Source organism: Mastigoproctus giganteus, chromosome 5, assembly GCF_048544385.1.
Source record: "Mastigoproctus giganteus isolate SK-2022 chromosome 5, ASM4854438v1, whole genome shotgun sequence".
NCBI classification, from domain to species: domain Eukaryota; kingdom Metazoa; phylum Arthropoda; class Arachnida; order Uropygi; family Thelyphonidae; genus Mastigoproctus; species Mastigoproctus giganteus.
Genome location: NC_143579.1, coordinates 97,993,313 through 98,008,740, shown reverse-complemented (window position 1 = coordinate 98,008,740; position 15,428 = coordinate 97,993,313). Strand labels below are relative to the sequence as shown.

Sequence of the window (15,428 nt, the reverse complement as noted above, 5' to 3'; positions counted from 1 at the left end):
TCCAGTTTTCTCTCTGATTGCTCACTGAGGGTGATGACTCTCCGTCTTCTAACTTCTCCACTAATGCTGGTGACCCCAAGGTTTAGTTTTTTCAACTATATTAATTGACCTTCTTCCATTGACTAGACGTCCTATCCATAGTTTTGCCAATGACAGCACACTGCATTACACTTTCCATTTTGAGAAACCTTGCCCTGCTCAATCAGCTTCAACTTCTCAAATATCCACTACCAATTCCTTAAATGCCGATCTCCAGGTAATTCTCCAGTGGGGCAAAGACAACTTAGTTGATATCAATCCTTATAAAACTCAGTCTTGTCTTATATCTCTCAAAAAGGATTCTTCTGCTCCTATGCTTATCTTTGGTGACACTCCGATTTCTAGGCAAGTTGATAGGGATCACCCTGCCTTCTAATCTCTCTTGGCACAAGCACATTACAAATATTGCTTCTTCTGCATCTAAAATACTTGGTTTTCTCTTTCGCTCTCGGCATTACTTTTCTTTCAAACAGCTGTTCACCATGTACAAATTGCAAATCTGCCCTACCATGGAATATTGTTCCCACATCTGGGGTAGTGATGCCCGCAAAACCTCTCTCAAACTTCAAGATCCCATTCAGAAGAGGGCAGTTCAGTTAATTAATGACTCATCTCTAATAGTCTCTCCACTCGGTGTCTGCACATGCCTTTTCTACAGACACTTCCATATGCACTGTTCTTCTGAATTGGCTGCTCTAATTCCCACTCGCTCTTTCAAAATAGTCCAAACACATGCTGCCACCAGCCAACATCCATTTACTGTCCAACTTCAAACTCACAGAACCAACTTTTCATCTTCTTCGTTTATTCATTCAACTGCCGTTTTCTGGAACAACCTTCCTTCATATGTCTTTATTGAAAATTACAGTCTACAAAAGTTCAAGTCTAATGCCAACAAATATCTTCTCTCGTCTTCTCAACCTCCAATCCAAGCACGGTACTAAGTACTATAGGTCCTACTACCTCTCTTGTTTGGGATTTTCATAAAAAAATTCCTAAAAAATATTCCTTGCGTAAAAGAAAATATAATATGAATGCAGGGGCATTGTGGAGGCCATATTATGTCAAGGAGCTAAGTATATTTTTAACATGTGTACACCATATGCAAAAATTTCATTACTTCATGCAGCTTGTTTCCCCCCCCCCCATTTTTTCTTAATTGTCACACCATGAATTGTCAAACTAATAGAAAAAACTTATCTGAAAAAAGATCTAAACCTCCCAAACATTTCCTTCTTCATTTCACAAATAAATGTAGCCTCAGTTCTAATCTCAATGATGTTCATTTCTACTTACTGCCAAACTCCACATACTTTTTTTGACAAAATCCCAGTTATTGGTTAATTCAACCACGTCAAAGGTGGTATTGTGCATAGGTCCATTCTGATATTCCCTGTCAGAGACTTAATAATTTGTAATTTCCTGTTTTCAATCTTCTCTGGCTTAAAATCTCTCTAATCAGGAGGCGGCAAAGCAACTAAGCAAACCCTTAGCTATAATTATGAGAGCATTCTTGGACTCAGGGGAGGTCCCCACGGACTGGAGATATGCAAATGTATCCCCAATCCACAAAGGGGGGGATCGAAGGGTGACAGGAGTAATTACAGACTAGTTAGTTTAACTTCTGTTCCGGGTAAAATAATGGAGTCAATGGTTAAAGATGCATTGCAGGATCATCTAGACAAGACTGCAGCAATAATTCAGACACAGCATGGGTTTGTTAAGGGGAAAGTTTTGTCTGACAAATTTGATAGGATATTATGATGTGGTTACAAAGGAACTGGATGCAAAAAATAATTTTGATATCATATATTTGGATTTCAAGAAAGCTTTTGACACTGTTGCGCATGGAAGACTACTGTACAAATTGGAGCAGAATGGTATTAAGGGTAAGTTGCTACAATGGATAAAAGGATGGCTAAGTGGGAGAAGACAGAGGGTGGTAATCAATGGGTGCTGCTCTTCGTGGACTAATGTTATTAGTGGAGTCCCACAGGGTTCGGTGTTAGGTCCTCTGTTGTTTTGTATATTTATCAATGATATTGATGAAGGTATATCAAGCTTAGTGTCGAAGTTTGCAGATGATACAAATGGTTGGCAGGGTTGTTAATGACACTAATGGCAGTGTGCCACTGCAACAGGATCTAGATAATTTGGGCAGATGGGCTAAGAAGTGGCAACTGAAGTTTAACCTTGACAAATACAAAGTACTGCATATGGGTAGAAGTAACCCCAGAGAAACGTACCAACTGTGTGGTACTACACTTAAGGTGGTAGAAAATGAAAAAGACCTGGGAGTAATTGTGCAGTCAGATATGAAGTTTTCTGAGCAATGCAGACAGGCTGCCAGGGCAGGTCATGGGGTTTTGTCAATGATATATAGGAATTTTGCTAGCAGGGAGAAGGAGGTGATTGTCCCTCTGTATAAGGCAATGGTCAGGCAGCACGTTGAGTACTGTGTTCAGTCTGGAGGTCTCATTTTAGAAAGGATGTCGATTTGCTTGAGCATGTACAGAGAAGGGCAACAAGATTGGTGAGGGGAATGAAGGGATCCTCTTACCAAGAGAGGCTTAAGTTCTGCAAACTGCAGTGGCTGGAGACTAGGCACCTGCGCGGTGATCTGATTGTGGTGTATAAGGCCTTGAATGGGTTGAGCATACTGAATTCTGATGGGATCCTTCCACTTGTTCAGATTACGAACATTTCAGATTAAGAAAAGACAGATGTAGAATAGATGTGTGGAAATTTGCTTTTAGCCAGTGGGTTGTTAATTGTTGGAACAAACTTCCATCTGCTGTTGTGGAAGTTGATAGGTTAAATAAATTTAAGGAGGAACTGGACAGGCATTTGGAGGGAATGGTGTGATTTTTTTTTTTTTTTTTTGGCTGATGCTGCATAAGCTCATACACTTGCTTTCTTGCATCACATGCCACTACTACTACTAATCACCTGGAACTCTTTGACTACCTCTCTTTGAAACTTGACTTTCTCCAGTAAAACTTTCCTAACAGTGAGGTAATTTTACTTGGTGATTTTAATGTTCACAACTCCAGCTGGCTCTATTTTCTAGTCATACAGACTCAGCTGGTCAAAATTCAGTGGCTTTTGCAATTACTAATGACCTCACGCAGATTGTTCATTTACCTAACAGAATACCAAACAATCCTAACCATAGAGCCACACACTTGATCTTTTTTTGATAAACAACCCTTCTAAGTACATGGTCAAGGCAAGTGGTCCTCTAGGCAATTCAGATCACTAATTAGTGATGGTCTTTTCTCCAATGGAGCCTTTCACTCGTGGCCATTCTCAACTTAGTGTTGTTTGGCATTACAAGAATGCAAAATGGGATGATATGCAAGATTTCATTTCTACTTTTATTTGGTGGGATTACTGTTTCAAATCTTCTGATGTCAGTGTTTGCTGATATCATGTCAGTGAAATTATTCTTGTAGGGATGGAGTCCTTTATTCCACACTCCACCTTAAAGTCTTGTCCTTTATCTAAACCTTGGTTTCCCCATAAATGTGCAAAGGCTGTTCAAGAGAAGAATGCTGTGTATTGTAATTAGTTTGTTTCCAAATCTCCAGCTAATCTTTCTAAAGTAATGGAGAAATCAATTAACTGCCAACTCTTAAACTACAGTAGACTTTCAGAATAACAACACATTCGAGAATTCAAAGTGCCATTATTTCAATTTTTCCATTATCTAGAAAGTTTTATTTTTAATATATTTAATGCAGAAATAATGAGGCTAAATAAGAAATAGAGAAATTAAGAATGTGATTTTATTAACCACACATAAAAAAAACAACATCTTAAAGATCCAATGTTATATTCTGCCATTAGTGTTACTCCTGCTTATACTCCATCTATTTTCTTTATTATATCAAGTTTATTCTGTACGGGTAGCACAGTGGTATCATCGCCATTCTCCCCACACCAGATGAAAAAGGGCCGGGTTCAAATCCCGTTGAGGATGCCACGAACTTTTATGGTGCTATTACCCATCTACGGGCCAATTCAATGGAAACGTTTGGTGAAACTCAAGCAGTTGCTCTTGACATTTCAAAAGCTTTTGGTCGTGTTTGGCATAAAGGACTTCTAAAAAAGCTTCCATCTTCTGGTTTGCCAACTTTTTTTGCAACTGGGTATCTAGTTTTCTCTCTGACCGCTCACTGTGGGTGATAGTAGATGGCTCTCTGTCTTCTAACTTCTCCAGTAATTCTGGTGTTCCCCAAGGTTCAGTACTTTCTCCCCCTCTTTTCTTCTTATATAATAATGACTTTCTTCATTGACCAGAAATCATATCTATAGTTTTTCTAATGATAACACATTGCATTCCACCTTCCAGTTTGAGAAATCTTGCCCTGCACAAACAGCTTAAATTTCTCAAATATGTACTACCAACACCTTAAATATTGATCTCCAGGTAATTCTCTAGTGGGACTAAGATAACTTAGCTGATTTTAATCCTTCTAAAACTCAATCCTGTCTTATATCTCACAAAAAAAGGCTTGTTCTGCTCCTATGCTTTTCTTCGATGACACTGATTTCTAGGATAGATTATATATCCCTATTGGGGATTATCCTGATTTGTAATCTCTCTTGGCACAAGCACATAGCAAATATTGCTTCCTCTGCATCTAAAAAGCTGGATTTTCTCTTTCATTCTCATCATTACTTTTCTTCCAAACAGTTGTTCACTCTGTACAAATAGCAAATCCGCCCTACCATGAAATATTGTTCCCACATCTGGGGCGGTGCCCCCAAAACCTCTCTCAGGCTTCTAGATTCCATTCAAAGGAGAGCAGTTAGGTTAATTAATGATTCATCTCTAACAGAGTCTTACCACTCTCTGTCTCATATATATTCTGTCTCTGTGCATGCTTTTCTTTTTCTACGGATACGTCCATGGGCACCGTTCTTCTGAATTGGCTTCTATAATTCCTGCTTTCTCTATCTCTTTCAAAGCAGTCTGAACATGTGCCCCAACTAGTCAACATTCTTTTATTGTTCTACTTCGAATTCACAAAACCAATTTTCCTTTTTCCTCATTTATTCATTCAACTTCCAATCTCTTGAATAACCTTCTTTCATAGGTATTTTCTGAAAATTACAAACTACAGAAGTTCAAGTCTAATATCAACAAATATCTTCTTTCATTTTCCCAATCTTCAACCCAAGCACGGTACTATTTATTTATAGGTTCTAATAGCTTTCATTTCTGGGGGTTTCATAATAAAGGAAGAAAATATCTATTCAGTTTGTCATCAGCATTTAAACCAACCATATCTATTGTATCAATGTGATTCATCCCCTTCCTTCTGGTTTTACATAAGTAAAGGAGCCTTTGCTGTTTATCTTTGCATTCTCTGCCAAAGAATTCTTGTAATCTGCCTTAACTTACCTAATCCCTTTGTGACTTGACTAAAGATTCATATCTATTGCAGGCTTCTGTATCATCTGATAATTTCTATGAATCCCATGCATTTTCTTCTTTGCCACAATTCTCCTCAGTACCTCAGGCAACCACTTATGTCTAAGCTTTGAATAGTGTCTCTTAACTGGTATAAAAAGTCTGGCAGCTTCTACAATTATGTCCTTGAATGCTACCCATTTAGAATTGCTGTTGATAACTTCATCAGTTGGTTGCATTGCAAAGAATTTAAAAACTGTCTGAGACACTGTAATCACCTTTACAAAATCAAAAGTATTTCCCTTTACCCTTGACAGTAGTTTCATTCTACATCAATACACTACGATCACTTCACGTAGTGGGTCTTTTATCTGCAGATTATTAATGCACAAAAGGTTGCTGCTAATATTCAGATCAAGAGTACTGATTTCTCTCATTACCTCTTTGACATTCTAGCGTAAAAAAAATTCATTCAATAAATATACAAGTCTTGCTACTGTGCGAGTGACCAACCACAGATTCCTGTCAATATCCGGAAAGTTAAAGTTCTACATTATAGTAGTAGTAGTAGTGGCATTTGATGCAAGAAAGCAAGTGTATGAGCTTATGCAGCATCAACCAAAAAAAAAAAAAATCACACCATTCCCTCCAAATGCCTGTCCAGTTCCTCCTTAAATTTATTTAACCTATCAACTTCCACAACGACAGATAGAAGTTTGTTCCAGCAATTAACAACCCACTGGGTAAAGGAAAATTTCCGCACATCTATTCTACATCTGTCTTTTTTAATTTGAATTTATGTCCCCTTAGGTTCGTAATCTGAACAAGTGGAAGGATCCCATCAGAATTCATTGTGCTCAACCAATTCAAGGCCTTATACACCTCAATCAGATCAACGCGCAAGTGCCTAGTCTCCAGCCACTGCAATTTGCAGAACTTAAGCCTCTCTTGGTAAGAGGATCCCTTCATTCCCCTCACCAATCTTGTTGCCCTTCTCTGTACACGCTCAAGCAAATCTACATCCTTCCTAAAATGAGGCCTCCAGACCTGTACGCAGTACTCAAGGTGCAGCCTAACCATTGCCTTATACAGAGAGACAATCACCTCCTTCTCCCTGCTAGCAAAATTCCTATATATCATTGACAAAACCCCATGACCTGCCCTGACAGCCTGTCTGCATTGCTCAGAAATGCAGACAGGCTGCATTGCTCAGAAAACTTCATATCTGACTGCACAATTACTCCCAGGTCTTTTTCATTTTCTACCACCTTAAGTGTAGTACCGCACAGTTGGTACTTTTCTCTGGGGTTACTTCTACTCATATGCAGTACTTTGCATTTGTCAAGGTTAAACTTCAGTTGCCACTTCTTAGCCCATCTGCCCAAATTATCTAGATCCTGTTGCAGTAGCAGACTGCCATTACTAACCCTGCCAACCTTTGTATCATCTGCAAACTTCGACATTAAGCCTGATATACCTTCATCAATATCATTGATAAATATACAAAACAACAGTGGACCTAACACTGAATCCTGTGGGACTCCACTAATAACATTAGTCCAAGAAGAGCAGCACCCATTGATTACCACCCTCTGTCTTCTCCCACTTAACCATCCTTTTATCCATTGTAGCAACTTACCCTTAATACCATTCTGCTCCAATTTGTACAATAGTCTTCCATGCGCAACAGTGTCAAAAGCTTTCCTGAAATCCAAATATATGATATCAAAATTGTTTTTTGCATCCAGTTCCTTTGTAACCACATCATAATATCCTATCAAATTTGTCAGACAAAACTTTCCCCTTAACAAACCCATGCTGTGTCTGAATTATTGCTGCAGTCTTGTCTAGCAATGCATCTTTAACCAGTGACTCCATTATTTTACCTGGAACAGAAGTTTAACTAACTGGTCTGTAATTACTTGTGGCACCCTTCGATCCCCCCTTTGTGAATTGGGTATACATTTGCACAACTCCAGTCCATGGGGACCTCCCCTGAGTCCAAGGATGCTCTCATAATTATGGCTAAGGATTTGCTTAGTCGCTTTGTCGCCTCCTTTAATATAACTGGATAGATCCCATCCACCCCAGGTGCCTTTCTTATGTTTAACTTCAACAATTTCTCTTCCACTTTGCTCTTAGTTATTACAAAATGATTAAGCACCCTGCTACAATTTGATAACCTTCTGCCATTTTCAAACCTTACTAACTCCTCATGTGTGAATTTAGATGCAAAATACTCATTCAGTTTGTTTGCTATCTGAACAGGATCATCAACAGTCGAACCATCGATATCAAGTGGACCAATCAGATTCATCCCCTTCCTTTTAGAGTTTATATAAGTAAAGAAATCCTTGCTGTTTTTTTTAGCATCTTTTGCCAAAGATTTCTCATAATCTGCCTTCGCGTGCCTAACCTCCTTTGTGACCTGATTAGAGGCTTCTGTGTTGCTTGATAATTTATATGCATCCCATGTATTTTTCTTCTGTCACGTGTCTCATTAGTTCATTTGATAACCATTTAGGCCAAAACCTTGAACAATATTTCTTAATAGGTATGAAACTTTTAGTAGCATCCATGATTAATTCCTTGAATGCTTCCCACTTAGAATTTACTGTTAGTAACATCGTCAGTTGATCCCACTGTACAGAATTTAAAAACTGTCTGAGACCACTGTACTCACCTTTACGGAGGCAAAAACCCTTTCCTTTACCCCTGATGGTAATGAGGGGTAAAGGAATTATGAGGCAATCCAATTTACTGGCCCACTCCATTTGCATTTATAGTTGATTATATTCATCAGTCATTAAGCTTATAAGACACACTTTCTCTCATTTTTGTTTTCTCAGAGCTATATGCAAGTATACTTTTACCTGTTTTACTCTCAGTAACCCTAATACAGACCATATATTTTCTTGTTCCATTAATAATCCCAGCAGGTCTTGAAATCTCTAATACCTTGTTTACCCAGCTGCTACACATTCCGGTAGAAGTAGTGCAAGAATCACTTTCACATCTGCTGCAGCCGCTACTCATCTATTAATCCGGGTATCCCCCCCCCACCAGTTAGCACTTTTACAACCCACTTAACACTGCCTTGATAGCATCAGTAAATAATCTTGTACTCCTCTATTTAAGTATATCGCATCTTTGCAAAAAAAGTCTCTCCTGTTAACAAACACAGATCATTTCTACCAAGAAAATTTCTATCCTGTGGAACTTGCACAGTCTTTCCAATGCTGAAACGACCGACAAGAATCTCAATGTGTACTCCCCCTGCCATGTCTGAACAGAATTGCAGACACTTGTAATTTCAATCCATGCTAACTGTCGACTTTTTCTCAACATTGTCCTGTTCTTGTTAATTAAATCTTCAGATCCACTACTCCTAATATCATTAGTACTAACATGTACAATGATATCACCTTTTGTTCCCTTAAAACATAATAGCTGCTCTACAATGACATCAACTTTACCCTAGGTAGATGCACCCTGTTTAATTTTGAAATTATTTCAGCCACTACCAATCTAGTATGCAATCCTGAATAATTCTGAATTTACTGTTCCCCCTCCCCCTTAAAATGTTTTGTTCACCCATCAAAGAGGTTTTCAAATTTCAGATTTTACATTTTTGTTGTGTGCATCAGTGAGACAATTGAATTTATCTCTACATTTCCTCTCACAATAATGCTTGACATTGTATTCTTTCATAGGAAAAACAATTTTGTGGCAGATCAGAAAAAGTGGTTAATATTCAATAAAAAAAGTATTCAATAGTCAAGTAGTCTTCGAAAACCTACTATCATCATCAAACTTTCCATAACAAATTCCACAACTTAGAAAATAAAACTACTTTATACCATTCAGAAGTAAAGAAGAAGTAAACTACATTTCAGTTACACAACCGCCTTTTAAAATAGAACTACACCGATTGAATTCTGAAAGGACTCTGCTTGCTTACAAAGGACTGTGAAAAGTTCTGCATTTTCAGAATTTTCTTGAAACATTTTGGGATTTCTTTATCCCAGATTACAGTGTATTGCTTTACTATTCTTTAAAGGTGTTTCCTTGTTTTGTTAGATTCTTTTAAATTTTTCTTATACAGAGAAAGGATTTTTTTTACAGTTTCTATTATTTCTATGGAGGTGCTGTCATTTTTCTTCTACATCTAGATCAGTCTCTGTGATTATTTTTTTAAATTACAGCTTACCCCCCCTACATTTGGCATTCAACATAAAAAAACCTTCTTTCTTCATTCCAAACAATTATTAGATTGGGTTAAATGTGATTGTTTCTCCATTAGTTAAAGGTGATTGTTCCCTTCTTAGAGGGCTTAGAGGGGAACAGGTATCCTGTGTGTTATCAGACACTCAGCCTAAAACACTGATGGATCCGATATCTCTCTATTACAGAAGATTTAGGAGAAGTCCGGTTGGCCTGCCTCCCTAAAATCCACTCATGCACACCTTCTCGATGGTAAGCCCTGTTACGTCACTAAGGTGGCAACGAACGTGTAGAGTGGTTCTCTTCAAGACGCCTGGTCAGCGTGAAGAGGAAAAGACCAAACCCTCCAGCAATGAGAGCACAACAATACAAATGGCCCTGAGTCCCCAGCAGCTTTCACTCTCCCTCTTACGGCAGCAAGAGGATCAGAGTGGAAGCAGAGGGTGCTAAGAATCTCTGGGTACGACCAGACTGCCATGCACGGAAATTGAACTTGGCCTGTTATAACGTACGATCACTCATCGGTGAAGACAGGATATTAGAGCTGGAAAAGGAATTAGAAAATGTGAATTGGAATATCATCGGTTTGGCTGAAACAAGAAGAAGAAATGAATCACTTATAAGTTTATCAAGTGGAAATCTGCTGTACACCAATGGAAACAGTGAAAGGAGTGAAGGTGGAGTTGGGTTTCTGGTCCATAAAGATTTTAAAAACAACATTTTGGAATTCAAAAGTACATCACCAAGGGTGTCAAGACTAATACTCAAGATTTCTAAGAGGTACAAGCTAAAGATTATAATGATTTATGCACCAACATCGAGCCATGATGATGAAGAGGTTGAAGAAATGTACACTGAAATTGAGAGTCTTGTAGATGAGCAGAAAACCCACTACACTATTATTATGGGGGACTTCAATGCTAAGGTTGGAAAGAGGCAAAACAGCGCAGAAAGAGGAACTATAGGAAATTTCGGAATTGGTGAAAGAAATAAAAGAGGTGAAAGACTTGTGGAATTTGCAGAATCTCAAGGAATGTCAGTAATGAACACTTTTTTCAAGAAAAGGGTGAACAGAAAGTGGACATGGAAGAGTCCAAATGGATTAACAACTAATGAAATCGACTTCATCCTCACTAACAGAAGATATATTGTGAATGATGTTACCATCCTGAATAAGGTAAATGTTGGAAGTGATCACAGAATGGTAAGATGTACACTTGATATAGATGTAGGAAAGGAAAGGAAAAAACTGACTCGAGTAAATAATACAAAGGTCTTTGAAATAACAGAGGAGGAGAAAAAGCAGTATGTACTGGAACTTAAGAACAAGTTCGAGCTTCTGCAGACTGCTCAGGACCAAGATATTGACGAGGAATATTACAACTTTCTGAAAGTGATAAAGCCCAAGAAACCTATAGGGAAACAGAAATCCAAAGAAGAAAAAATTAGTCAAGAAACACTTGTCATGATGAACCAAAGACGACAAATGAAGAGCAAGAAAAACACTGACAGGGAGAAAATTGAGTATACTGAGTTATGCAAAGCCATTAGAAAGAGACTCAGAGACATAAGAAGATTTAACACAAGAAAAGTAGAACAAGCATTAAGGGAAAACAAAGGATTTAAATCAGCAGCCATGAGCAGTAATACAGAAAGACAAATGATACTGAAACTGAAGAATAGCAATGGTGTACTTATAAACAGCAGAGAAGGCATAATTCAAATAGCAGAAGACTACTATAGAGAATTATACAAGGAGCGAGGGAATGATACCAGCAGTGGGGAAGTTGGATTGCAAAGTAGCAACACATACGACATACCCGATATTCTTCCTGATGAGGTAGAACATGCATTGAAGAAAATGAAGAATCGGAAAGCCCGGGGGAAGATGAAGTTACTGTAGAGTTGTTAAAATTGGGAGGAAGAGACATAACACAAAAACTGGCAAGGCTCTTCACAAAGTGCATTAGAAAAGGTGTGATGCCTAAGCAGTGGAATAATGCAATCATAGTTTTGCTGCATAAGAAAGGAGATAAATCAGAAATTGGAAATTATAGACCAATTAGCTTGTTATCCCATATCTACAAGTTGTTCACAAGGGTCATTACTAACAGATTAGAAAGAATACTTGATGAGAATCAACCGAAAGAGCAAGCTGGCTTTAGGACAGGATTCTCAACTATGGATCACCTTCACGTAATATCACAGCTAATGGAGAAAGCAAATGAATATAAAACACCATTATGCCTGGCATTTGTGGATTATGAAAAGGCATTTGACTCCATACAGCATAAGGCAATGTTTCGGGCACTGGAAAGACAAGGCATAGATACTCCATATATTATGATTTTGAAGAAAATATATGAGAGTGCTACATCCTTTATTAGACTAGACAAAGACAGTAGCAAATTTAAAATCGAGAAAGGAGTTCGACAAGGAGACACAATATCTCCGAAGCTGTTTACTGCTGCCCTTGAGGAAGCTGTCAGAAGATTAGACTGGTCGCAGAAAGGAGTCAATGTGAACGGAGAGTACCTAAACCATTTACGATTTGCAGATGACATTGTGGTCATAAGCCACGATCCCAAAGAATTAGAGGAAAATCTTAATCAGTTATGCACAGTTAGTAAGGATTTTGGACTAAAGATGAATATGGCTAAAACAAAAGTAATGATGAAGAAGTATGCCACGGAAAGGGAAATAATGATTGAAGGAGCAGTAATTCAAAAGGTGGAGTCATATACTTATCTGGGACAAGTTATTAGCTGTAATAATGATAAATGGCTGGAAGTCAAGAGAAGAATAAATTTTGGATGGATAGCATTCAGGAAATATAGTCACATACTGAAGAGCAATATCCCAGTTTGTCTGAAACGTAAAATAATGAATCAATGTATACTCCCCACCATGACTTATGGAAGTGAAACTTGGGCACTCAACAAAAGAATGGAAGAGAAGCTGAGAACTACACAGCGAAGAATGGAATGAATCATATTGGGAATCAGACTGTTAGATAAAAAGAGAAACACATGGATTAGGCAGCAAACTCAAGTAAAGGACATTCTTATCAAAACTAAAGAACTAAAGTGGTCTTGGGCAGGACACATAGCTTGAAGACATGATGACAGATGGACTAAGAAAATAACAGAATGGTACCCAAGAGGAGCTAGAAGAAAACCTGGAAGACAAAGGCGGAGATGGATAGATGAAATTCATGAGTTTTCGAGTAGTAAATGGATGGCCAGTGCTCAAAACAGAAGGAACTGGAAAGTTGCTGGAGAGGCCTTCATCCTGCAGTGGATTGAAAATGGCTGATGATGATGATGATGATGTTCCCTTCTTGTTACTTATTTCTCTATGTTTTTGCATCCTTGGTAAACAAAATTCGTAGACAGCAGCATATCAGTTTACAAGGAACACACTTAGCTGGCTACATGTCTGCCGAGTGCTTTCCTTGGTCTTTATCTTTCCTCTGTCAGGGTCAGCAAGACCCTGATAGAGGAAAGATACTGACCCTGATCTAGAAAATAAACCAGCAAATCAAAAATATTAGAAAATTGGAGTCTGACCTGGTAGATTTATTCCCCTCTCTATAATAAGTTCTACATCATCAGCACCCAGATCTGGATGACATCTAAAAGCATAAAAGTAATTAGTTCTTTTGATAAATTGACTTTAGTAATATAAAGATCAAATATGTTAAAGAGCAACAGCTGTTAAAATAATGCAAAAATTCTAATGGAAACTGTTAATCTGAAATTTTTTGTTAGAATTTTTATTTAAAAAAATATTTACAAAGATCTGTGATTATTTAAAATATAATTCAACAATTGCATATTGTTTCTTAATTTTTTTTCTTTAAGCAATATTTAGCATTAGCATTAGTAGAGGCATATGATGCAAGAAAGCAAGCTTATTCAGCATCAGCCAAAAAAAAAAAAAAAAAAACACACCACTCCCACTTCACCACCCCTCCGTTCGTTTGAAATACTTGTCCAGTTGAGCCTTAAATCTGTCTAGGCCATCAGCCTCAACAACAAGTGATGGAAGTCGGTTCCACCAACCAACCACCCGCTGGCCAAAGGCAAATTTCCGCACATCTATCCGACATCCGTTCTTCCTCAATTTGAATTTATGCCCTCTGAGGTGATTATTCTGAGCAAGATGAAGAATCCCATTGGCATTGAGCATGCTCAAACCATTCAAAGCCTTATACACCTCTATCAGATCAACCTCGCCGGTGCCTAGTCTCCAGACTCTGTAATTTGCAAAACTTAAGCCTTTCTTCGTAAGAGCAACCCTTTGTTCCATTCACTAATCTTGTTGCCCTTCTCTGTACTCGTTCCAGCAGCTCTACATCCTTCTTGAAATGAGGCCTCCAGACCTGTATACAGTACTCAAGATGTGGCCTAACCATTGCCTTATACAAGGGAATAATCACCTCTTTATCCCTGCTAGAAAAATATCTGTATATCATTGACAAGACACCATGAGCTACTCTTGCAGCTCGTCTGCACTGCTCAGAGAACTTCATATCTGCCTGCACAATTACCCCCAGGTCCTTTTCATTCTCCACCACTGTCAGTGTAGTACCGCAGAGTCGATACGTTGCTCTGGGGTTACTGTTTCCCATATGTAGTACTTTACATTTGTCAATGTTAAACTTCATTTGCCACCTCTCAGCCCATCTGTTCAACCTTTCTAGATCCTGTTGCAGCAGCATAGCGTCAGTAGTGTCCTTAACAACCCTGCCAACCTTTGTATCATCTGCAAACTTGGACATTAAACTTGATATCCCATCATCAATATCATTCATAAACACCGAAAACAACAACGGACCCAACACTGAACCCTGAGGAACTCCACTAATAACATTAGTCCATGTTGAGCAGTGTCCATTGATTACCACTCTCTGTCTTCTGCCACTCAACCATCCCCTTATCCATAGCAGCAATTTGCCTCCAATGCCACACTGCTCCAATTTGTGCAGCAGTCTTCCATGTGCAACAGTATCAAAAGCCTTTCTAAGATCCAAATATATAATATCAAAGTTATTCCCTGCATCCAGTTCTTTTGTGAATACATCATAGTATCCAATCAAATTGGTCAGGCAAGACCTGCCCTTAACAAAACCATGCTGCGTCTGAGCTATAATTGAATTCTTGTCTAGATGATCCTGCAGTGCTTCTTTAACCAGTGCCTCCATTAATTTACCTGGAACAGAAGTTAAACTAACAGGTCTATAATTACTTGTGTCAGCCTTTGATCCTCCTTTGTGAATTGGGGTTACATTTGCACATCTCCAGTCTATGGGTACCTCCCCTGAGTCCAAAGAAGCTCTCATAATTATGGCTAGGGGTTTGCTTACTTCCTTTGCCGCCTCCTTTAATATAACTGGATAGATCCCATCCACCCCAGGTGCCTTTTTTATGTTTATCCTCAACAATCTCTCCTCCACTTTCTTCTCAGTTATTACAAAATCATCCAGCTCACTGCCAATGCTTACTTTACCTACATCATTCTCCTTCCTGAATAACTCCCTCATGCGTGAATGTAGATGCAAAATACTCGTTTAGATTGTTAGCCACCTGAGCAGGATCCTCAACTGTTGAACCATCAATATCCAGTGGACCAATCTGATTCATCCCTTTCCTTCTTGAGTTTAAATATGTAAAGAACTCTTTTCTGTTTTTCTTTGTATCCTTTGCCAAGGATTTTTCGTAGTCTGCCTTTGCCTGCCTAATCT

The 15,428-nt window shown here is 38.4% G+C and overlaps 1 protein-coding gene across 2 annotated transcripts in view; it reads right to left on the bottom strand.

The window, feature by feature from the left end:
* l(2)gd1 (lethal (2) giant discs 1) overlaps positions 1-15,428 on the bottom strand; it is a 518,195-nt gene that overhangs the window by 104,475 nt on the left and 398,292 nt on the right. For both annotated transcript variants that reach the window (XM_090373359.1, XM_090373358.1), the window contains exon 18: positions 13,252-13,316. In XM_090373359.1, coding sequence (XP_090229485.1) covers positions 13,252-13,316 — 65 coding nt within the window. The remainder of the gene's footprint in view (positions 1-13,251; positions 13,317-15,428) is intronic.